General features: G+C 45.5%; 1 protein-coding gene across 7 annotated transcripts in view; it reads left to right on the forward strand.

The window, feature by feature from the left end:
* Nucleotides 1-24,885, forward strand: part of KIF13B (kinesin family member 13B) — a 196,976-nt gene that overhangs the window by 102,352 nt on the left and 69,739 nt on the right. For all 7 annotated transcript variants that reach the window (XR_014545790.1, XR_014545791.1, XR_014545792.1 and 4 more), the window contains 9 exons: nucleotides 1,611-1,801; nucleotides 4,402-4,612; nucleotides 7,967-8,129; nucleotides 9,564-9,710; nucleotides 13,323-13,472; nucleotides 14,418-14,546; nucleotides 17,691-17,861; nucleotides 18,896-19,053; nucleotides 24,421-24,553. Coding sequence is in view for 3 of the 7 variants with exons in the window: in XM_083604747.1 (XP_083460873.1) it covers nucleotides 1,611-1,801; nucleotides 4,402-4,612; nucleotides 7,967-8,129; nucleotides 9,564-9,710; nucleotides 13,323-13,472; nucleotides 14,418-14,546; nucleotides 17,691-17,861; nucleotides 18,896-19,053; nucleotides 24,421-24,553 (1,453 nt within the window). In the remaining 4 variants the exon portion in view is untranslated. The remainder of the gene's footprint in view (nucleotides 1-1,610; nucleotides 1,802-4,401; nucleotides 4,613-7,966; nucleotides 8,130-9,563; nucleotides 9,711-13,322; nucleotides 13,473-14,417; nucleotides 14,547-17,690; nucleotides 17,862-18,895; nucleotides 19,054-24,420; nucleotides 24,554-24,885) is intronic.

A 24,885-nucleotide genomic window follows, 5' to 3' on the forward strand; every position in this document is an offset into this window, starting at 1 on the left:
TTTCACAAGCCGTGTGGAGCGTGTGTGCGGCGCTTGCAGGCTTCTCCCTCCTCGGGGAAAAGCCCCCAAGAGCCGTACACAGGCTCTCTGTCCCTTCCCCCACCTCACGCAAGAGCCGTGCGCTAAGCCAGAAGCCAGGACAGCAATGGGGATCGCAGCGCAGCAATCCTGCTTGCTGACCTGGCTTATGGGATAGCCGCGCGCAGCCTTTCCCGGGCAGCGGGATGAAGGCTCCCCCAAGAGCCGCGCTCCCTTTAAAGAGCGCGCGGAGCGTGTGTGTGGCTCTTGGGGGCTTTTCCCCGAGGAAAAAGCTCTTCTCCCTCCTGGGGAAAAGCCCCCAAGAGCAACACACATGTTCCATGCAGTCTTTAAAGGGAGCGCTGAGCGGAGCCTCCCGCCTGCATTCGCTCCGTAAGACGCACACACATTTCCCCTTACTTTTTAGGAGGGGAAAAGTGCGTCTTACAGAGCAAAAAATATGGTAGTTCAAATCGCCTAGACTGCAGTGGTGTCCAAACTTTTTTCAAAGAGGGCCACATTTGATGAAGTGAGGGCCGACCAAAGTTGTTAACCTTCTTTTTTTTAGGATTGAAGTTGTTGAGGTTTTACAGATTTTACCCCAGGAAATAAACTGTCACGGGGGCTGGATTAAACTGACCGGCAGGCCAGATTGGGCCCCCGGAACGGACTTTGGACATGTCTGGCCTAGACGGCTCCACCTTAGAGTAAGCAGCCTTACTGAAATGAGCAAGAGTTGCCTAAGAGCAAATTGTACCCTGTGGGTTGAAACAAAACGAACAATAAAAGGTGTTGATGTCCCACTCTGTAACTTTCACTAGAACCAAAACCTGCTGGTTGCAGTGGCTGACACCTCCCTGCATGGCGCAGGAACATTTGTAGTAATAATAATAATAATAATAATAATAATAATAATAAATTTTATTTATACCCCACCCGCTCCAGCCAAGACCGGGCTCAGGGCGGCTAACACCAAATATAAAAACAATTGATTGAAATGCAGCTTAAAAAACAAGATTAAAATACAACATTAAAACATTAAGATGCAGCCTCATTTCAGTGGAAACCCAATCAAAAACTTTTTTGGGGATAAAAATGTCAGGTCTTCACCAAGGCCAACTATACAAACTGGTCCTACATGGGCCAGAAAAAAGCCAGGGAAGTCCCCAAATAGGAGTTCCAACATAGAAGGAGAATGGAAAAAAGAAGAGGGAGGGAATCAAATTGATTCCAAGCCAAAGGCCAGACGGAACAACTCTGTCTTACAGGCCCTGTGGAAAGAAATCAGATCCCGCCGGGCCCTGGTCTCATGAGACAGAGCGTTCCACCAGGCCGGAGCCAGTGTTGAAAAGGCCCTGGTTCTGGTTGAGGCTAATCTGACTTCCTTAGGGCCCGGGACCTCTAGGGTGTTGCTATTTATGGACCTTAAGGTCCTCCGTGGGGCATATCGGGAGATATATTAGAACCCTGTAATTCGATCAAAGGTCATAGAATTGTAGAGATGGAAGGTACCATTTAGTCCAAACCCCCCTGAAGTGCGGGGATCTTTTGCATCGACCAAAGTTTTAATGGGACCCTTCCCTCCTTTCCAGGCTGAATTTGCCGAAAAAGAAAAAGAAGTCGGAAGCCGAGGATGATGACAAAGACAATTCAATGAAAGGAAGCAGCAGTTCAGAGCAGCTGGATTTGGATGGGGACAGCTCCAGTGAGGTTTCCAGCGAGATTAACTTCAGCTACGAATATGCGCAGATGGAGGTCACCATGAAAGCTCTGGGTGGCAACGGTAAGGAGCATAATAGTACTATTACTAATAATAATTTCAGTTACAGATAGGTAGCCGTGTTGGTCTGCCATAGTCAAAACAAAAAAAAAAATTCCTTCCAGTAGCACCTTAAAGACCAACTAAGTTAGTTCTTGGTATGAGCTTTCGTGTGCATGCACACTTCTTCAGATACACTGAAACAGAAGTTGCCAGATCCTTCTATATAGTGAGAAGGTGGGGAGGGGTATTACTCAGAAGGGTGGTGGGAATGGGTGATTGGCAGATAGCTGTGATGAGCCTGTTGACGACTCTTAACGACTGCAATAGGTCTTACAGGAAAAAGCAAGGGGTGAGAAGGTGAAAAATGGCTTTGTCATGTAAGAAAGAAGATATCAGTCTGTACCTGTGCAAGTTTCTTGGTGAGGTTGATGGACTTCCATTTCATGCGGCTCAATGTGGTGCCTTCTATAGTTCCAGTTACAGATAGGTAGCCGTGTTGGTCTGCCATAGTCAAAACAAAAAAATTTTTTCCCTTCCAGTAGCACCTTAAAGAGTCGTCAATAGGCTCATCACAGCTATCTGCCAATCACCCATTCCCACCACCCTTCTGAGTAATACCCCTCCCCACCTTCTCACTATATAGAAGGATCTGGCAACTTCTGTTTCAGTGTATCTGAAGAAGTGTGCATGCACACGAAAGCTCATACCAAGAACTAACTTAGTTGGTCTTTAAGGTGCTACTGGAAGGAAAAAAATTTTTTTGTTTTAATAATAATTTATTATTTATACCCCGCCCATCTGGCTGGGTTTCCCCTGTCACTCTGGGCGGCTTCCAATCGCGTGTTAAAAACAATACAGCATTAAATATTACAAACTGCCTTCAGGTGTCTTTTAAATATAAGATAGCTACTTACTTCCTTCACATCTGAAGGGAGGGCGTTCCAGGCCCTCTGCCTGTTTCCCTGTAACCTCACTACTCGCAGTGAGGGAACCACCATAAGGCCCTCGGAGCTGGACCTTAGTGTCTGGGCAGAACGATGGGGGTAGAGACGCTCCTTCAGGTCTACTGGGCTGAGGCCGTTTAGGGCTTTAAAGGTCAGCACCAACACTTTGAATTGTGCTCAGAAACATGGGTGCTCTTGCTCTGAATTCATAGGTGCACTGAGCAAGCAGCTGCAATGCTGAGCAGCATTGCCTGGGATAGCTCTCCGAAGCAGTGCACCTCGGGCAAGGCTTGTAAGGAATGGTGCCTCTCCACGGTTCTCTCTCTTCTTTGGCAATCCCTCGTAGCCGAGCAAGATTGTCTTCCATGAACACGGTTTTAACAGTGAGTCCGTAAGTGGCTGTGGAGGCCAATTCTGGATCCACACGTCCTTCCACAGTGGGGACATAGGTTTCTGGGCGGGAGTTGATCACGGTGTGGATTTGCCAAGCATGCCTTCCTCTTAGCACGTTTCTCCCTTGCGTCCTGAGTTCGAGTGTCTTTAAAGTCCATGACGCCTTTGGTAAAGGCTGTTCTCCAACTGGAGCGCTCGCAGGCCAGTGTTTCCCAGTAGTCGGTGTTTATACTACATTTTTTTAGATTTGCCTTGAGAGAGTCTTTAAACCTCTTTTATTGACCACCAGCATTACGCCTTCCAGTTTTAAGTTGGGAATAGAGTAGTTGCTTTGGAAGACGATAATCAGGCATCCGCACAACATGACCAGTCCAACGAAGCTGATGTTGAAAAATCATCGCTTCGACACGCGTGATCTTTGCTCCTTCCAGTACGCTAAGAAAAAAGCACACCAAGAACTCTGGCCAATATAAGTTTCAATAGTGGGAGTGGTCCCTACTCACAGATCAATAGTCAGTTGTAACAAAAACTAATCCATTCAAAAGTGTGTATTCTGACAAGGATTACAAACTCAGATAGAGATTACAAACTCAAACAGAGATTACGAACTCAAACTCATGAGGATATGTATAACACAATAATTCATTACAGGATTAGAGATACAGTAAGAGTTTCTGGGGAGGCGGGTGGCGCTGTGGGTTAAACCACAGAGCCTAGGACTTGCCGATCAGAAGGTCGGCGGTTCGAATCCCCGCGACGGGGTGAGCTCCCGTTGCTCGGTCCCAGCTCCTGCCAACCTAGCAGTTCAAAAGCATGTCAAAGTGCAAGTAGATAAATAGGTACCGCTCCAGCGGGAAGGTAAACGGTGTTTCCGTGCACTGCTCTGGTTGGCCAGAAGCGGCTTAGTCATGCTGGCCACATGACCCGGAAGCTGTATGCCAGCTCCCTTGGCCAATATAGCGAGATGAGCGCCGCAACCCCAGAGTCGTCCACAACTGGACCTAATGGTCAGGGGACCCTTTACCTTTTAAGAGTTTCTGAATGGAGATAAGTTCATGTAAGTCCATAGTCAGATTTGACGTGAAGGTCTTATTTTCAATCACTGAGCAGAAGTCAGAAGTCAATTATGAATCCAGTACGCTGGCATTAGTTTGCCTGCCTTCCCAAGCGCTGGGTACAATTTTTCGGAGATACCGTTGATGGAATGGTCCTCTGTGGATACCATTGAGCTCTGCGGAGCCTGTGGCCCGCGTCCGACTGAAACAAACTCTCCCGCTTTCCTAGACCCCATGCAGTCGATTTTGCAAAGCCTGGAGCAGCAGCATGAGGAGGAGAAACGGACTGCGCTGGAGCGGCAGAGGTTGATGTATGAGCACGAGCTGGAGCAGCTCCGGAGGCGCCTGTCCCCTGAGAAACAGCACTTCCGCACCATGGACAGGTTCTCCTGGCACTCTCCCAATGCTCAGCAGCGTCTTCGGCAGTGGGCGGAAGAGAGGTGAGTGGAGGGAGTACAGCAGTTCAGTGGGAGGAGCACCTGCGTAGAAGTCGCAGCCTTTTTTAAAAAAAAAATAATTCGAAGATCTTTATTGAAACTTAACATATATACATGTAATGGTTCTAGGGGTTGCTCGTGCGTAAATCGGCGCCACACCTGGCTGGGTTACCTGGGTGAACCCTTTCTGTCCGGACAGCCACTCACCCGTGGCTGTCTCAGTCGCTGGCAGAATCCGTCAGTGGGCGTTTCTTGAACTTCTTCCAGCAAAGAAGCTCTTTGATGCCTAGTCGCCGCCTACTCTCCCTGCGCGGAAGTCTTCTGCGCAGGGAGGGTGTGGGCAGCGGAGGACCCGTGCTCTCCCCGCTGGTCTCCGGCGAGGAGTCATGGAGCCCCCTCGCCGATTCCCCCATCTGCCCCCCTTCTCCACTGGTGCTACACTGATTTCCTTCCCCAGAAGATGGGCTGCTTCTCTCCCTCCCGGGACGCTCTCCGGAACCCCTCTGGAGCCCTCCCTCTCCCTCTGGCTCCGATGGCAGTTCCCTGACAATACATAATAACCAAAATTCCCAATGATTCCCTCACATAAAATATAATATCTAAATTACAACAGTTGCATAATTATACAACCCATCACCCACTCTCTGCTTCCCTCCACAGCAATTCGACCTCTGTAGATTTCTTTCTACCTTTCCCCCCTTGCATTCTATAATAAATTATAGAACGTGCCCTCCTCTTAGCACGTTTCTCCCTTGTGTCCTGAGTTCGAGTGTCTTCAAAGCCCACGCCACCTTTGGGAAAGGCTGTTCTCCAACTGGAGCGCTCGCAGGCCAGTATTTCCCAGTTGTTGGTATTTATACTACATTTTAAAATATTTGCCTTGAGACAGTCTTTAAATCTCTTTCGTTGACCACCAGCATTGCGCTTTCCATTTTTAAGTTTGGGACAGAGTAGTTGATTTGGAAGACGATCATCAGGCATCCGCACAACATGACCAGTCCAACAAAGTTGATGTTGAAGAATCATTGCTTCGACACTGGTGATCTTTGCTTCTTCCAGTACACTGATAATAGTTCGCCTGTCTTCCCAAGTAAAATTTTTCGGAGACACCGTTGATGGAATCTTTTGAGGAGTTGGAGATGGCGTTTATAAGTGGTCCATGTTTCACAAGCATATAGTAAGGTTGGCAGTCCACAACACTCAGAGCATGGCAGCCTATCACAGACTGTTGCTCTCAGCATGAGTGGGACTTATCCCTAGGTGAGCTGAGGACTGCAACCTTAGCCTTTTGCACTTTATAGGTGCATTGCGACCCCATTCAGGAACGATGACAAATCCATGGTTTGTTCATCAGGGACACGTTTTGGGCCTGTGTGCTCCATCCTCCCACTTCCTGGTTCATACAAGCCATGGTTTACTGGAGGGGTGTGTGGCTCTCGGACGCTATTGGGCTTCCAAGAACCCCAGCCATTATGGCCAGTGGTCTGCGATTACTTAATTGTAGTTCAACAACCACTTTAACAGCCACCGTTTCACCACCCATGTTTACCATGGTGTCCCAACAGGGTAAACTATGGTTAGTGATAACCATGGTTCGTCTCCAAACCATGATCTAAAAACCATAGTTCAAAGTGGCAAACTGCTTGTTGTTGTTGTTTAGTCGTTTAGTCGTGTCCGACTCTTCGTGACCCCATGGACCAGAGCACGCCAGGCACTCTTGTCTTCCACTGCCTCCCGCAGTTTGTTCAGACTCATGTTTGTAGCTTCGAAGACACTATCCAACCATCTCGTCCTCTGTCGTCCCCTTCTCCTTGTGCCCTCCATCTTTCCCAACATCAGGGTCTTTTCCAGGGAGTCTTCTCTTCTCATGAGGTGGCCAAAGTATTGGAGCCTCAGCTTCACGATCTGTCCTTCCAGTGAGCACTCAGGGCTGATTTCCTTCAGAATGGAGAGGTTTGATCTTCTTGCAGTCCATGGGACTCTCAAGAGTCTCCTCCAGCACCATAATTCAAAAGCATCAATTCTTCGGCGATCAGCCTTCTTTATGGTCCAGCTCTCACTTCCATACATCACTACTGGGAAAACCATAGCTTTAACTATACGGACCTTTGTTGGCAAGGTGATGTCTCTACTTTTTAAGATGCTGTCTAGGTTGGTCATTGCTTTCCTCCCAAGAAGCAGGCGTCTCTTAATTTCGTGGCTGCTGTCACCATCTGCAGTGATCATGGAGCCCAAGAAAGTAAAATCTCTCACTGCCTCCATTTCTTCCCCTTCTATTTGCCAGGAGGTGATGGGACCAGTGGCCATGATCTTCGTTTTTTTGATGTTGAGCTTCAGACCATATTTTGCACTCTCCTCTTTCACCCTCAATAAAAGGTTCTTTTATTGAAACTGCTTACCGTGAGCAATTAAACAAGGTGGTCCCTCTAAATCTAGGAATGATAATGACAATGGAAGTTGCAAAACTGCTCCTACCCCGTTCAGATACCAGCATTGTTGTCCCACAAACAGTTGAGCTTCTGATTAGATGTTTCAATTCGGCTGCATGCCGTAGTGTAGCCGTATTACAACTCCTTGTACAAATTCCAAAACTGATCCTTGGGATTTGCATCTTTGGCAGCCGTTGAAATGCTCTTTTCCAAATCGCACGGTTTCCTCTTATAGCCTTATTAGACTTTACCGATTGGTGGGCTCTGTGTTGCTCCCGGACAGGAGGACAGGAGGAAGGAAGTCAAATGACACCGAGGGTTGGTTCAGAGAAAGAGTTCTTTATTTCTGCTCTCCGGAGCAGCAGAAAGGCACTTGCGTGGTGTGTCCACAGCAAGTCCAAAGAAATGAGAAATTTCATGCAGTATATATATCCTCCAGGCACCCTCTCCCTCCTTCCCCAGGAATCCAACCACGTCAGCCTATACACACAGGTTGACATCACATATGTTCCTGCTCCGGTATTCTTAACCATAAAAGGGTATTTCTTCCTGTACTTCTGACCATAAAAGGGTATTCCTGTTCCTACTCTTATCTTGGAGCAAGAGGTCACCATCTCCAAGAACACACTCTGGCGCTGTTCCCGGACTAGGTCTGTGCGTCAGAGTGTGTCCAGGATGTAAGATAAGACCTAGACGTGTCATCCCTGTTCTACTGGAACAGTCAAGGCCATCCTTGCCGTCATGAACTGATAAAGGAGAGGGCTCTGAGCACTTGTTTATTCAGCTGGGTTTTTGTTTATACATTGACTCAGAGCTCAAGTTAATGGATTTTAGCTAAGGAAAAATAGGGATTTTGGTGCCTGTTTCAAACTGCCTGCACAGTCAGTTTTGGGTTTGGGAAACCCATTCCTTCACTCTTTCTCCAAAGGGAAGAGATGCTGACCCACAGCCTGAGGAAGCTGAGGGAGCAGATAATGAAGGCCAACTTGTACGTGAGAGAAGCCAGCTTCATCGCTGAAGAGATGGACAAACGGACAGAATACAAGGTCACCCTGCAGATCCCAGCCTCCAGCCTTAACGCAAACAGAAAGGTGAGGAATCTGACAAGCCACATTCATCGTCTTTCGAGAATGGATTCAATCGGCCCGCTGGAATTTCGATGACTATTATGTATTGATTTAGAGCATTTGTATTTTTAGGCCCAAAATGGCAGCTTTAGTTAAAAAACAACAACCCCAAAACATACACCTTATTTATTTGCACGATCAGTTAGGTACCCCATATGCTTTTACAACAGAATACAGTGGTACCTTGGTTTTTGAACATCTCGAAAGCCGAACGTTTTGGTTTTCGAACGCCGAAAACCCAGAAGCAAATGCTTCCATTTTCGAACGCGTCTCGGAATTTGAACAGCTTCTGTTGAGTTTCCCCCCAATTTTCTCCATTGCATTTGCAGACAGCCCTTTGCGCCTCAGTTTTCGTACGTTTCGGAAGTCTACGGTCTTCCGAAATGGATTAGGTCCAAAAACCAAGGTATCACTGTACAGTATAACACTGTACAGGGACGTGGGTGGCGCTGTGGGTTAAACCACAGAGCCTAGGACTTGCCGATCAGAAGGTCGGCGGTTTGAATCCCCATGACAGGGTGAGCTCCCGTTGCTCAGTCCCTGCTCCTGCCAACCTAGCAGTTCAAAAGCAAGTCAAAGTGCAAGTAGATCAATAGGTACTGCTCTGGCGGGAAGGTAAACGGCGTTTCTGTGTGCTGCTCTGGTTCTCCAGAAGCGGCTTAGTCATGGTGGCCACATGACCCGGAAGCTGTATGCCGGCTCCCTCGGCCAATAAAGCGAGATGAGCACCGCAACCCCAGAGTCGGCCACGACTGGACCTAATGGTCAGGGGTCCCTTGACCTTTACCTATAAAACTGTACAGTGGTACCTTGGTTTACAACCATAATCCGTTCCGGAGGTCCGTTTGTAAACCAAAACAGGTTGTAATCCGAGGCACGCTTTCGCCAATGAGGCCTCCAAAAAATTTTTTGTTCGTAATCCAAAATAAAATGGGTTGTAATCCAAAAAATGATTGCAAACCAGGACACGCAGTTCTGGGTTTGACTTGTTTGTAATCCAAAACGTATGCAAACCAAGACGTATGTAAACCAAGGGGTTTTCTTGAAAAATGAAGAGGTTAAGCTATCAAAGGCTTTCACCTTAACAAGCTGCCATTTGCCTTGGGTTCAGCCTACTGGTTCACGATATGTATTCTCATCGTAAACCTCTTTGGGGTTGTTTACTTAACAATTTATGAACTAGATAAAGGGTCAAATACCTTCTCCAGCATGTGCAATACTTATATTGCACGCAGCATGAAAACATTCCAGTTCTAGTTGCTCTTTGGGTATATTATGAATGTGTTTGCTTTGTGTTTTAAAGGAAATTCCATTCGCATTCCCAAGTTGATTTTTACCTTGACGTTTTATTTCTGCTCCCCGCCCCAATCTCCTCCTTTGTCCTTTTCCCCCCTGCAGCGAGGTGCTGTCCTTAGTGAACCGGCCATCCAAGTTCGGAGGAAAGGGAAAGGCAAGCAGATTTGGTCCTTGGAGAAGCTGGAGAATCGGCTGGTAGACATGAGAGACCTCTATCAAGAATGGAAGGACTGCGAGGAAGACAACCTGGTATGGAGCCGCCGCTTCTCCCGAGTAGCAGAACGGTTCTCTGGGTCCCTCGGACCACAGTTCCCACCAGTGGCCAGGGATGATGGGAGCTGAAGTTCCACAACATCGGGAGGGCCCCAGGTTCCTCGTCCCCGGCGTGTGGCGCCGCAGCGTGAGAGAATGTTAGGAAGGCCCCAGTTCAAATCTCACCCCTTCCGTGGGTGCACTAGGCATAGCTGTCAACCGTCCCTTATTTGGCGGGAAACTCCCTTATCCCAGCGCCGTGTCCCGCTGCTGTCCCTTATTGATGATGTCCCTTAAATTTCCCGGGTTTCACGCTCGCCCGGCTCAGGAGGGAAGCCGCGTCTCGGCGTCCTCCGCCGCGCGAGAGAGCGCGCACACGAGCTGCCGCGTCTCCGTCTCTCCCTTTTCCCCCTCAGGGGCGCGTTGTGAGGAGACGGGTGGCGGCAGGTGGGCAGGCAGCCCCTCTCTTGCGAGTCTTCCGCCGCGTTGCCAGGGGAAGCCGGAGGCGGAGGCGGCTGAGGAGGCGGCCTGAGGGAGGAGGAAGAGGAGGGGATGGGGAGGGATGGAAAAGGGCGGCGCTTCAGCAGCCGCGGCAGCGCCGCAACCGCCTCATGCCGGGCTCGCGGGCAGTGTGGGCGAAAGTCTCCCTCCCTCCCTCTCTCTTAGGCGGGGAAGGGCCGATGGAACTCCTCGCGCCAGGACGACGGCAGCCCCGACATGCTGTTTAGCATCCCCTCCAACCAGTGCGGCATCTTAATGTAGTGATTTCCCCCTCTGCATCCCTTTCATAACTCTATTTTTATAAATCATTTGTCCATCCATAGTTCAAATTTTTACTACAAGTTTTCTGTCAATCCTACCAATTTATGTAACTCTTTACAATAGCTTTTCAACTATATTATAAACTTTCCCCATTCTTTATTAAAGAGGTCCTCTTCCTGGTTTCTAATTCTGCCTGTAAGCTTTGCCATCTCGACGTCGTTCATCAGTTTTGTCTGCCACTCTTCTTTAGTGGGAGTTGTAGACCCTTAGGATCATCTAGTCCAACCCCCTGCAAAACACAGTCAGTGGCAGCCAAAGCAGCATGGCTCCATCAGTGCCGGATTTATGGATAAGCTCAGCAAAATCCCTTATTTTGGCTGCTGATCCCTTATTTTTGAGGCTGCTGATCCCTTATTTTCAAATCTGTAAGTTGACAGCTATGGCACTAGGTCAGCTCTTCCTGACACCGCCCTGGATGTTAATTGGACAGCGTCTAAAGGACTTAGAGCAACAGAACAATCTGGCCATTGTAAAGAAATTCTGTCCTTGGTATGCCTTTCCCCCCCTTCTCAGTTTGATTCCCTGGCACCATATTTGTATAAATTAACTATCCCCAAATACAGACGTGGCTTCTTCACACTGGCCAGATTGGATGTGATGCCCTCTGCCGTACTTGAGGGCAGATACCAAAAGATTCCAACTGAGAAACGACTCTGCCCATGTGGAGATGGCAATCTGGAAACAGTGGCTCATGTTTCAATCAATCCATTATTAGGCATATCAGACCACACATTATAATACAGACACCATATGCAAATTGTGGAAAATACGAATTCAGCATAACAATTTGCATAAATAATACAGTACGACACTATGACGTCACTGACCAATCAAGAACCACTAAATCTCTCCATAATGGCCCAGTCTTTCCACATGGACAGCACTCAAAAATTTAGCCACTATTAAAGTAACTTGATCATTCCTGTCTGAGAGCAGGTCCTGAACCGTTGGCGGCATAGAGCCGAGCCTGTTAAGTTGTAAGGCCTCTAACAATTGTCTTCTGGCATAAATGCCAAAATCACAAGAAAAGAAAATATGCTCCAACGTGTCAGGTTCCTGCCTACCACATTTGCAGAGACGCTCTGTTTCTGGGAGAGCTAGATATCTTCCTCTTACCATCATCGAGGGAAACATATTAAATCTGGCTAGCATAAACAGCCTGCACAGTTCATGATTCTTCAGATTTGTCATGTAACCCTTTTGAAAATCTCTACACAAAGGGAGATTTAAATAGAGAGGAGAGCAAATGCTGTGCTTTGCAACCTCAAGAGTGGCTCACGTTCTCCTGTCCTCTTTATAAAGATCTGAGGAATGAGATCATTACCCCACTCTTACTTACCATCCCAGGCCGCCCATCTGCGGCCACGTTGGCCTTTCTTTTATCAGATCAAAATGATCAGACAACAGCAAAGGTTGCTAGGTTTATCGAGGGTGCAATGAGACTAAGGGCCACTATCTGAACGATAATCTTGGTCATCTGATTGTCCTTTTGACCCATTGTTGTCTTTTTAATTGTATATATTGTTTTATGTTACTATGGCCGTTGGCTAATGCGAATAAAGTTTATCTATCTGTCCCCCGGATGTTGTTGGACTACAATTCCCACCATCCATTGGGCCACGCTGGCTGGGGCTGATGGGAGTTGTAGTCTCAGCAACACCCGGGGGCCATTTGGAAAGGCTGTATGAGGTGTGGCCTTGGGCCAGCCTTCCCCAACCTGGTGCCCCCCCCCATCGATATAGTTTTAATAAAGCTTTTCAACATAACGGTAAAAAAAAAAAAAAAAACAGAAACAGGACAACGAATAAGAAAGAAAATGAAGAAGAAAGCAAACAAGCAAATATATAAGGATGATAGAATAAAGGGAAAGAAAGAGATGATTAAAAAGTGACTTCTGTCAGTTGTGCCTACAAGAGTTCCTAATAATAATAATAATAATAATAATAATAATAATTTATTATGTATACCCCGCCCATCTGCCTGGGTCCCCCCAGCCACTCTGGGCGGCTTCCAACAAAACACTAAAATGCAATAACCTATTAAACATTAAAAGCTTCCCTAAACAGGGCTGCCTTCAGATGTCTTCTAAAAGTCTGGTAGTTGTTTATTTCCTTGACATCTGATGGGAGGGCATTCCACAGGGCGGGCGCCACCACCGAGAAGGCCCTCTGCCTGGTTCCCTGTAACTTGGCTTCTCACAGGGAGGGAACCGCCAGAAGGCCCTCAGCGCTGGACCTCAGTGTCCACCTGGGGGTGGAGACGCTCCTTCAGGAATACTGCACAGAGGCTGTTTAGGGCTTTAAAGGTCAGCACCAACACTTTGAATTGTGCTCGGAAACATAATAGTCCAATGTTCAATCCAGAGTAATATCTGGTTATTCTTCCCACTGCTAGCTGATGTTTTCCTACTTCCTATTCTTCGCATTGCTAGCTGATGTTCAATCCAGGCACCACAAGTTCATTCATTTTCCTTTCCATCCCAGAAGTCCAAAAGAGGTTCTTTGATTATTATTATTATTGTATACAAAGATCAGCCATAATCTTTCTCCAGATATTTTGGACCACAAGGCCCCTGCCAGCATGGTCAGAGATGCTTTTTCTTGAAATAGTACATCCATACTTCTTTAATTTACAATGTTGTGTAGCTACTCTGGGTTCCCCAGGGAGGAAGGGTGGAATAGGAAGCGAGATCCGCCGTCCTCAATCTTGTGAGCTAGTGCCATGGCAGCTGCCTGTGGATCTGGTCACCATAGGGCTTTGCCGCTTGTCTCCCTTTCACGAATCCAGGTCATGAGGTCGTATTTCCGGCGAGCGGATCCTTTCTACGACGAGCAGGAGAACCACAGCCTCATCGGCGTGGCGAATGTCTTCCTCGAGTCCCTCTTCTACGATGTGAAGCTGCAGTACGCTGTGCCCATCATCAATCAGAAAGGAGAGGTGCGTTTGAGTTTGGATTTGATATCCCGCCTTTCACTCCCCTTCAGGAGTCTCAAAGCGGCTCACATTCTCCTTTCCCTTCCTCCCCCACAACAAACACTCTGTGAGGTGAGTGGGGCTGAGAGACTTCAGAGAAGTGTGACTGGCCCAAGGTCACCCAGCAGCTGCAGGTGGAGGAGCGGGGAAGCGAACCCGGTTCACCAGATTACGAGACTACCGCTCTTAACCACTACACCACACTGGCTCAGTTTCTCCTGGGTGACCGAAGCCAGGGGTCAGCAAACTTTTCCAGCAGGGGGCTGGTCCCCTGTCCCTCGGACCTTGTGGGGACCGGACTATATTTTGAAAAAAAGAAAAAAGAACGAATTCCTTTGCCTCACAAACAACCCAGAGGTGCATTTGAAATAAAAGGACACATTCTACTCATGTAAAAACACGCTGATTCCCGGACCATCCGTGAGCTGGATTTAGAAGGCAATTGGGCTGGATCCGGTTCCCAGGCCTTAGTTTGCCTACCCACACTCTAGGACGGGGTCAGCAATTTTTTTCAGCCATGGGCCAGTCCTCCGTCCCTCAGACCTTGTGGGGGGCTGGAGTATATTTTGCAAAAAAATAATGAACGAATTCCTATGCCCCACAAATAACCCAGTGATGCGTTTTATATAAAAGGACACATTCTACTCATGTGAAAACATGCTGATTCCCGGACCATCCACACGCTCTCTGTATTTACTGGTGGCGCCTCTTGGCATTCTGGGACTTTGCATAGAAATAGTGTATGGTTTGTCTTGGGTTGCATTTTTATTTTGGGTTCCTAAAAATCTCCCCCTCCAGGGTGTCAAAGTGGGAGTCAGGGGCAGCTCCCCGGCCGCTCAGCCCCCCACCACTCCTCGGCATACATCCGGCCGGTCCGTGACCCTGGCATTTTTATTCCCCCCGTTACAGGTGGCCGGACGCCTCCACGTCGAAGTCGTGCGGGTGAGCGGGGAGATTGGGGAGCGCATCGCAGGAGGCGAGGACGGCATGGAAGGATTTGGCGAGAACGACCTGCAGGAGCACAAGTTGGCGTGCATGGTGAGTTTGCAGAGACAGTGCTCCCCGCTTCCCTTTGCGAAGCACCTAGGCACAGAAAATGGGCAATTAGCTGTCTGATAGCTATAGAGGCAACATAAGTGCCCCATATGCAGGGCTGGATTTAGGCTTGATGGGGCCCTAAGCTACTGAAGGTAATGGGGCTTTTATATGTCTAGCTGTCCTTTGTCAACAACAAATTGGCGCTGTTTTTTGTGTTGAATATACAGTCACACCTCTTGCTATGTTTGCTTCAGGTTAAATCTTTTCAGGTTGCGTCCCGCGGAGACCCGGAAGTACCGGAAAGGGTTACTTCGGGGTTTCGCCGCTCGCTCATGTGCAGACGCTCAAAATGACATAATGCGCATGCGCAGAAGCAGCGAATCGCAACCCGCGCATGTGCAGACACGCAGGCGCAGGATACATTCTGCTCATGTTGCGAATGGGGCTCTGGAACGGATCCCGTTCGCAACCAGAGGTACCACTGTGTGCTATATGGTCATTTACGGACCTAGTAGGTATCTAAAGCCATTTGCACATATGTATTTTATCTAAGTAATTGTTGAACTGAAATACAATTAAGAAGAAGTATGTTAATAGTGAAATACAATTAAGAAGAAGTATGTTAATAGAGCCAGAGGCAAAGAAGCTTGGAGAGATAAAATCGGATATGGAAATATGGAAATATTGTGAGAGGCAAGACTGAGACTTGGAGTTGCTTTGACATTCAGACCGTGGGAAGTCGCAAAATCAGAATTAAATTCGGAAGACAATTGGATTTTTTTAATTTTAGTTTTTTATTTTTGATTATGATTTGATATGCTAATGGGATGTTTTTTATTGGAAAATTGATAAACGCTCTAACAAAAAAAAGAAGACGTATATTAATAGTGAAATAATTAAGCTCTAACTTAAAATGATTTTTTATTCATAACAAACTTAATAATGCAAGTACCTTGGCATTTGGCAATATGAAAAGTTCCTTTAGAAAATTTACAAAGACTCATAATCTAGTCTCTAGAAACTTGCTATAACATGAAAAAATAGTAGGTGTAAATATATGATGCAAGCTACTAATAATTATAAATAGCAGAATGTAGGCACCCTGTATATAGAAATGAGTAAACCAGGGATATTTTAGGGAGCAGGCTAGCAGGCAGGGCCCATGACTTACATCACAGGAGCCTACACAACACAAAACACTGTTGCTGTATGTAGGTTTTATTTGATTTGTTTTCTATCTTATATTTTGGAAATGTGTATCCAGTGTTCTTTTCCTTTAAATTTTTTTGGGAGCCCCAAGAGAGCGGGGCCCTAAGCTATAGCTTCTTTAGCTTATACGTAAATCTGGTACTCCCCATATGTGCCCACTTGAGTGCTCCAATAGGTCAGGTGCCACATGATGCCCATTCCATGTTTGTCAGAACTCGATCTTTTAATGTGGCAGCAACCCTTTAGAAGAATAATACAGTGGTACCTCAGGTTAACAGGGACGCGGGTGGCGCTGTGGGTAAAAGCCTCAGCGCCTAGGGCTTGCCGATCGAAAGGTCGGCGGTTCGAATCCCCGCGGCGGGGTGCGCTCCCGTTGCTCGGTCCCAGCGCCTGCCAACCTAGCAGTTCGAAAGCACCCTCGGGTGCAAGTAGATAAATAGGTACCGCTTTATAGCGGGAAGGTAAACGGTGTTTCCGTGTGCTGCGCTGGCTCGCCAGATGCAGCTTTGTCACGCTGGCCACGTGACCCGGAAGTGTCTCCGGACAGCGCTGGCCCTCGGCCTCTTAAGTGAGATGGGCGCACAGCCCTAGAGTCTGTCAAGACTGGCCCGTACGGGCAGGGGTACCTTTACCTTTACCTTACCTCAGGTTAAGTACTTAATTCGTTCCGGAGGTCCATTCTTAACCTGAAACTGTTCTTAACCTGAGGTACCACTTTAGTGAATGGGGCCTCCTGCTGCCGCTGCGCCGCAGGAGCACGATTTCTGTTCTCATCCTGAAGCAAAGTTCTTAACCCAAGGTAATATTTCTGGGTTAGCAGAGTCTGTAACCTGAAGCGTATGTAACCTGAAGCGTATGTAACCCGAGGTACCACTGTAATAATAATAATAATAATTATTATTATTATTATTATTATTATTATTATTATTATTATTTATTTATACCCCGCCCATCTGGCTGGGTTTCACCAGCCACTCTGTGTGGCTCCATACAGAATATTAAAAACACGATAGAACATCAAACATTAGAAACTTCCCTAAACATGGCTGCCTTCAGATGTATTCTGAAAATCGGATAGTTGTTTATTTCCTTGACATCTCCCTGACTATTGATCCCAGGCAGGCACCTTCGCTGTATACTTGTTTAGAAAAGCCTGCCCGTTTTTAGTCCCTTGTTATTTTAGGCTCGTCTGAATGTTTCTAGCTTGCCATTTTAACTTTTCCAATGCCTTAAACTGCTTCTTGATTTTCCTTAGTGGCCATTTTATTGCTTGATCCTTTTTGAAAACCACTTTGAGCGCTTTATCCATTTTATGAAACAAAAATAAAATAAAATAAATGCGCATGCTGATGTTGCATTAGAAGAGCGCTGTCCTTTTTTCATGCCTCCCTCGAGGACTTTTGAAGGCGCCTGACTGTCCTCCGTTGGAAACAGGATACAGGGCTAGATGGGCCATCAGGGAACCCGGCAAAACTGCAAGGATACCCAGGAAATTAACCAGAAATGTCCCTCTTGACTGTTCCCTGGTCACTGGATGAGATCACAACAGCAGCAGTCTGAGCTGTGAGCAGTTCCAGTGGAATCCGATATGAAACATTATTGTTTGGAGCAATGCGCCAGTTGTATAGAACTCCATTCGGGAAGTAGGTGCGCATCAAGACAGCCAAGGAAGAATCCTTTGGGTCTGCTCCCCCCCCCCCAATAAAACAAACCCCAACTGTGCCTTCCCCCAAACTGGTCATTCAGTGACCCCTAGTGGGGATTTTCATTCTGCGTTATCATCCATATCTATTTCATGGGATAAAAAGGTAAAGGGACCCCTGGAGCGTCTTATGGTCAGGTCCGTCTTATGGAGCGAAAAAGATGTGATTTAAAGCTTGCTGTGTAATTGCACAGTTGGAACGTGACTCCGTGTGTGTGTTTGCTTCCTCCTAGATCAAAATCCTTCAGGCTACCGGCTTGCCGCAACACCTCTCCAACTTCGTCTTCTGCAAGTATTCCTTCTGGGATCAGATGGAACCCGTGACGGTGGCCCCGGAAGTGGACCCCTCTCTGTCTCCCATCAGCAAGGAGCCGCGGGGCATGGTGGTCTTCGATCACTGCAATGTAATTTTGCTTCTGCTTTTAGTCCCTGCAGAAAAAGTGAGGGTTTTTACGCTGTGGGAGCATCTGTTGCCTGCGCCTTGGTGCCTTCCGGTGAAAACTGTAAAGAGGGGAGGAGAAGGAGGAGAGGCTTACAGTGGTACCTTGGTTCTCAAACTTAATCCGTTCCGGAAGTCTGTTCCAAAACCAAAGCGTTCCAAAACCAAGACGCGCTTTCCCATAGAAAGTAATGCAAAACGGATTAATCCGTTCCAGACTTTTAAAAACAACCCCTAAAACAGCAATTTAACATGAATTTTACTATCTAACGAGACCATTGATCCATAAAATGAAAACAATAATCAAGGTAAAGATAAAGGTACCGTTGACCATTAAGTCCAGTCGCGGACGACTCAGGGGGTGCGGCGCTCATCTTGCTTTACTGGCCGAGGGAGCCGGCGTTTGTCCGCAGACAGCTTCTGGGTCATGTGGCCAGCATGACTAAGCCACTTCAGGTGAATCGGAGCAGCGCACGGATCCATAAAATGAAAGCAATAATCAATGTACTGTACTATAAAATAAATAAGACAGTATTGTAGATGATTAAAAAAAAAAATCCATTCCGGAAGTGTGTTTGACTTCCGAAATGTTCAAAAACCGAGGCGCAGGTTCTGATTGGTGCAGCTGAAACAACAGCTGACAGCCGCATCAGACGTTTGGCTTCCAAAAAACGATCGAAAACCAGAACACTTATTTCTGGGTTTTTGGCATTTGATTACCAAGGCACCACTGTACTTTTTAAGGGGGAAAAAACCTTAATTGCTCTAAATTCAAAGGAATCTCAAAGCAATGCACAAAACAGTTAGGTCATACGGATTCGAGCTTCCTATAAATTTCTGTATCTCTGAGCTATTGATTTCAAGCATTCCTGGGCAGATTTCTTGGCTTTGCATAGTCGAAACTTTTCTGGCGTCTTTTTTTTTTGAAGGCTTCTTGTATCTGTGGAACAGAGACTAAATTTGAAGCGCTGCAATTGTTCTCTCTTTTCTCTGACCTAGGAATTCTCCGTCAACATCACTGAAGATTTCATGGAGTACCTTTCTGACGGTGCTTTGGCCATCGAAGTTTACGGGCACAAGGCGTGCGACCCCCGCAAAAACCCGGCGCTGTGGGATTTGGGGATTATCCAGGCCAAAACACGAAGCCTCCGAGACAGGTAAGAGAGAGATGCAAAGGTGCTTCTTCACAGCAAATGCTCTTTTTGCGGGGCTTAGCAATGGAGCACAGAGCTAGCTGCTTCGTACATCCTATATAATGCTCTGCAGGATTAGCGGGAGGGTAAGTGCAAAGGTAAGTGGAAAGCAGAGACATCACCTTGCCAACAAAGGTCCGTATAGTTAAAGCTCTGGTTTTCCCAGTAGTGATGTATGGAAGTGAAAGCTGGACCATAAAGAAGGCTGACCGCCAAAGAATTGATGCTTTTGAATTGTGGTGCTGGAGGAGACTCTTGAGAGTCCCATGGACTGCAAGAATATCAAACCTCTCCATTCTGAAGGAAACCAGCCCTGAGTGCTCACTGGAAGGACAGATCCTGAAGCTGAGGCTCCAAGACTTTGGCCACCTCATGAGAAGAGAAGACTCCCTGGAAAAGACCCTGATGTTGGGAAAGATGGAGGGCACAGAGGACGAGATAGTTGGAGAGTGTTCTCGAAGCTACCAACATGACTTTGACCAAACTGTGGGAGGCAGTAGAAGACAGGAGTGCCTGGCGTGCTCTGGTCCATGGGGTCACGAAGAGTCGGACACGACTAAATGACTAAACAACAACAACAACAAAGTGGAAAGGAAGGAGATCTCTTGTAAAACTGGATCCCTGGGTCAGCCAAGGAAGTAACTATTGGCAAAACCTGTTGGTGTTTCACAACTTTCCGACTAGTTGCAGGACCTTAGCCGACCTAGCAGAGTATACGCAGAATCCATGGAAGCAATTGGTGACTTGGCTGCAGACAGGATAGACGAAGCAGGAACCAGGAACTTGTAGTTAGGTGTTTATTATATACAGTGGACTATTTACAGGAACAGAACAGAACACGGATCTTTAACTAGCTCTCTCATACACGACTCACAACTCCTACACTGACACACTGAACCACTGAACTAACAGTTAGTAGGCCATTACTTATCACTCCCCTGAGAGAGCTTGACCAATCAGGGAGCTGTCTCCATGCCTCTGTATCACCAGGCAGACATACTCCTTCACATGAGCTTTTGGCTGTCTGCCAAACCCTAATTGACTCTGTGTGGGTAGCTGCACGTATTCAGATTCCCAACACCCCCTCACAGCTCACACACAGTGCAATTAACTTCTGAGCACATACAAAGTATTTTACCCAACTGTGTTCTGCAAACCCAAGCATTCACACATTTGCTTGTTCGCTTGCAACTGCATCTATTGGAGACCATGGTTGCTGACCAAGAAGATGGATTGTTCTTTTTTTTTAATATAATTTTTATTAAGTTTTCCATATTTTATTACATTTCAATATAAAAAAATAACAATTCATGACTTAAGACATTGCTTAAATAAAGCATGGACTTCCTTCCTTCCCTCTAGCAGACATCCTTATCTCATTACCAATTTCTCCACCTTCCTAAATTCACTTTTTTACCTTAAATCAATCTTTTAACAATCACCTACTTATAAGTAAATCAGCTCCTTAATTTCCCATTACCAAACAATTCAGCTTAAACCTACAAACCTATTCAACTCTTTGCAATTTTCTTTCATATAGAGTATAAATTTGCCCCAGTCCTTTTGGAACAAATCATCACAGCGATTCCGAATCTTCCCCGTCAGCTTCGCCAGCTCCACACATTCGACCATCTTTACCTGCCAATCTTTCAATGTGGGGAGTTCTTGTTGCTTCCATTTCTGGGCCAGGAGTATTCTTGCGGCTGTTGTTGCATACATGAACAAATTTGCATCTTTCATTTTGGATTTCCTCAATTAACCCCAACAGGAAAGCCTCTGGTTTTTTGCTGAAATTATACTTAAATATCTTTTTCAATTCATTATATATGGGCATGTTCCAAGATTAAAGCCTTTTGGGATACCATATATAAAGAAGATGGATTGTTCTGTAGATCTGGCACTGGCAACTACCATATTTTTTGCTCTATAAGGCTCACTTTTTCCCTCCTAAAAAGTAAGGGGAAATGTGTGTGCGTCTTATGGAGCGAATGCAGGCTGCGCAGCTATCCCAGAAGCCAGAACAGCAAGAGGGATCGCTGCGTTCGCTGCACAGCGATCCCTCTTGCTGTTCTGGCTTCTGGGATTCAGAATATTTTTTTTTCTTGTTTTCCTCCTCCAAAAACTAGGTGCGTCTTGTGGTCTGGTGCGTCTTATAGAGCGAAAAATACGGTAGTCTCTGCCCTTCTTCGAAGCACCCTCTCCTGTTGCCCCGATACCATCCTCTTCTTCCTTTTTCTTTCGTTCTAAAATTTTATTATTATTAATTGACATCCACACACAAGTACATGTACAAAGAAACACCTACAAAAATATAACACGATATAACATCTATGGCAGTGTTCGAATGACCCTTGTTTAAATCAAATACTTATTAAATAAGGAAAAACGGTACGATATGTTATAAGAAAGTACCAGAAATTATAGTAAGAGTAAAGTAAGAAGTATAAGTACATTCAGTGTTGTAAATGTAACTTACATCGGGAAAAGACGGGAAGTCTGTTTTGATATATTTTAAAAACAAAAAAATTTTTTTCCTTCCAATAGCACCTTAAAGACCAACTAAGTTAGTTCTTGGTATGAGCTTTCGTGTGCATGCACACTTCTTCAGATACACAGTGTATCTGAAGAAGTGTGCATGCACACGAAAGCTCATACCAAGAACTAACTTAGTTGGTCTTTAAGGTGCTACTGGAAGGAAATTTTTTTTTTTGTTTTGACTATGGCAGACCAACACGGCTACCTATCTGTAACTTGATATATTTTAGTTTATTGCATTTTTACTTTGGTTTATTTTTGTTTTAAGAAAGTTTATTTTTGTTTAAGAAAGTATAAGAAAAGAGCACGTGCAAGTACAAGTTTAAATCAATATTTAACGGTATAATTATTTAAGGTTGTTATTGCTATCATTATCAGTTTTACTTTTTTTGAACATATCCCATTTTTGCGTAAATAATTGTTTTGTATTTCCGCTTAATCAATTTAACCATTTCTGTGTAGTCTTAATACCGTATTTTTCGCTCTATAAGACACACCAGACCATAAGATTCACCTAGTTTTTGGAGGAGGAAAACAAGAAAAAAATATTCTGAATCTCAGAAGCCAGAACAGCAAGAGGGATCGCTGCGCAGTGAAAGCAGCAATCCCTCTTGCTGTTCTGGTTTCTGGGATAGCTGCACAGCCTGCATTCGCTCTATAAGACGCACACACATTTCCCCTTACTTTTTACTTTTCTCTCTTATGATGATGAGACCTTTTCTCTCTGATGATGATGAGATGACTCTCTCTTTTTTATATATAATTTTTGTTTTGATATTGCATAAACATACACACATCAAATATACAAATAAATAAAAGAAAGAAAGAAAACAAAGAAAGAAAAGAAAAAGAAAAAGACCTCAAAAACAAACATCCTTCTTTTCATCTCATGCACCACCACAGCCTTGCTAAAAAGGTTGCGATCCTGTTACAAGCAGCAGAAATGCATGCTTGAAATTACTTCGCCAGATCAGAAAATGCGTATAAGAAGCCTGAGCTCTGCTGGATCAGGCGAAAGGCCCATTATATTGTGATAGGAATTTTGAGGTCTTAGATAAATGGTAATGTTCATAAGTGTACCAACCAAGCACGTATATAGATCAGCACAGGAAGACCAACCTGGAACCATTTTGATTCCTAAACTGAGCAAATGTTTTCCCTGCAAGGTCAAAGTGGGAAATCTCCCCATTGTCTCTTTCCTCACAAATCCTGTCTTAAGGGCACATTTAAGATATGAATAGGGTGTGAGCCTGGGACCTGGCCCAGGAACTAAGTATTTATCATTACAAAAGACTGGCCAGGCTCCCCAGGCAATCCAATCAAGTAAGCAGGCTATCCAATCAAGTAACCTGCCAGACAATGACAGGAGAAAAACAACATTCAAATTTCTGTTTTAGACCGCCTTTTCTGTGATGTAGGTATGATATATCTGAGGGGTGGTCTTAGGTTACACCCCTTCTGTGATGTATATATGATGTATCTGGGGGTGGTCTTGATCTACAGGGTGGCAATTTCAAAAGTCTGTAAGGCCTTGTGCGCCATTGTTCTGGGTTCCTCCTCCTTTCCTGCGTGTGAGGGGAGCACCCTGTTGCAACAGTTCAATAAAGATCAGGCTTACGAGCTGCTTTGCTTCTCAATATTCTCTGGTTGGCCCCTGTTATTTTCTCCTACCAATAGGGAACCTATGTAAGGACTCTATATGGGCTCTTGGATATCCCATAAGGGAAAAGGGCAGATTTTTGTTTACGACAGAGTTCAGCATCCTGATCTCACAGTGGTCAACTGGATGCCTGTGGCAAACCTGTGAGCGGGATTCGAACCCAAGAACACTCCCCCTACCCTGTAGTTTCCAGCAGCTGGTGTTCAGAGGCATTACTGCTTCTAGTTGTGGAGGTGAAGAATAGCCGTCATGGCTGAAAGTAGTCTGCAGTAGTCATGAAATTTAATTTTTTAATCCCCCTCTGCTCTGTAGCTGGTGCACTTTTAAACATGACTTGTTTCTGTAGGCAAAATGCAATGCTGTGTTTGAGCAGAACCACAGGTGAAGTTTTTATTTATTAATTAATTTATTTAACATAATTATTACAAAATATAAGCAAAATATTACAAATACATATATATTTCAGATAAGCACACACATATATAAAAAATGAACAAAAGAGGAAAAAGGAAGAAAAGAAAAAAGAGAAAGAAAAAATAAAGAGAAAAAGAAGAAAAGTTGGAAGAACTTCCAAATTTACCCTACAAATATCTCAATAATAAAATTTCATTGACTTCCATCGCTTACACTGCACTTCCTATATACATGTTAAGCAAGATTGTATCTGTTATTCCATATTTTTCCCATACAATCTCACACAAATATTCTAATCAATAAGTTTTCTAAATCTTTCATAAATCTATTCTAAACACAACCAATACCTTACATTTAAACTTTGTCTACATAAATAATCATTTAAACATTTCCATTGTTTCTGGATTATATTTTTTGTTTTTTTTGTCTTATCAAATCAGTCAACTTTGCTAATTCCAAGTATTCGCATAATTTATTCAACCATTCTTCTTTGGTTGGAACGTGATTTCACAGGAACGTGATTTAACATGTGTCTTCCCAACTGGTTTTTAACAAGCGTTTTCCCAATGGAACCGCACATTGGAGCTGTTTTCCATCACCCCATCCTGCTCCCATCCTCTTAAATGTTTTTGGACCTTTCCCAGGGTTTAGCCAGGCTGCCGAAGGCCTCTGTCAAGAGGCAAAGTTATACATCGGTCACAGAAGTTATTTGTTATTTGCAGGTGGAGCGAAGTCACCCGAAAAGTGGAGCTGTGGGTTCAGATTCTGGAGCTTAATGAAAATGGAGAATACTGCCCGGTAGAGGTGATTCCGGCAAAAGATGTACACACAGGTGGCATCTTTCAACTCAGGCAGGTAAGATGGAAAGTAAGGCAGCCCCTGCTGTGTTGTTCAGCGTGCTGAATTCTCTCTTTAGTGGATCGACCAATTAATGAAATATCAATTAATCAGTGAAATCACTGGGCGTCACTCTGCTGGCAAGATATTTGTGATATCTTTGTCAGGAGCTTGTCCTACACTCGAGTAGGACCCTGGCAGAGACACATGCCCGACTGGCATGTTCTCTCCCTCCTGGTCGATCGTTCAGGAGCTTCAAAAGCTTTCTTCAGCCTGAACATCACAGCGACCGATGCCAACAGACATCGGCACACTTAGGGATCTGCAGAGTCTTCGCAGCTTGCGTGACA

Source organism: Podarcis filfolensis (genome assembly GCF_964270895.1).
Source record: "Podarcis filfolensis genome assembly, chromosome: 3".
Classification (NCBI taxonomy): Eukaryota; Metazoa; Chordata; class Lepidosauria; order Squamata; family Lacertidae; genus Podarcis; species Podarcis filfolensis.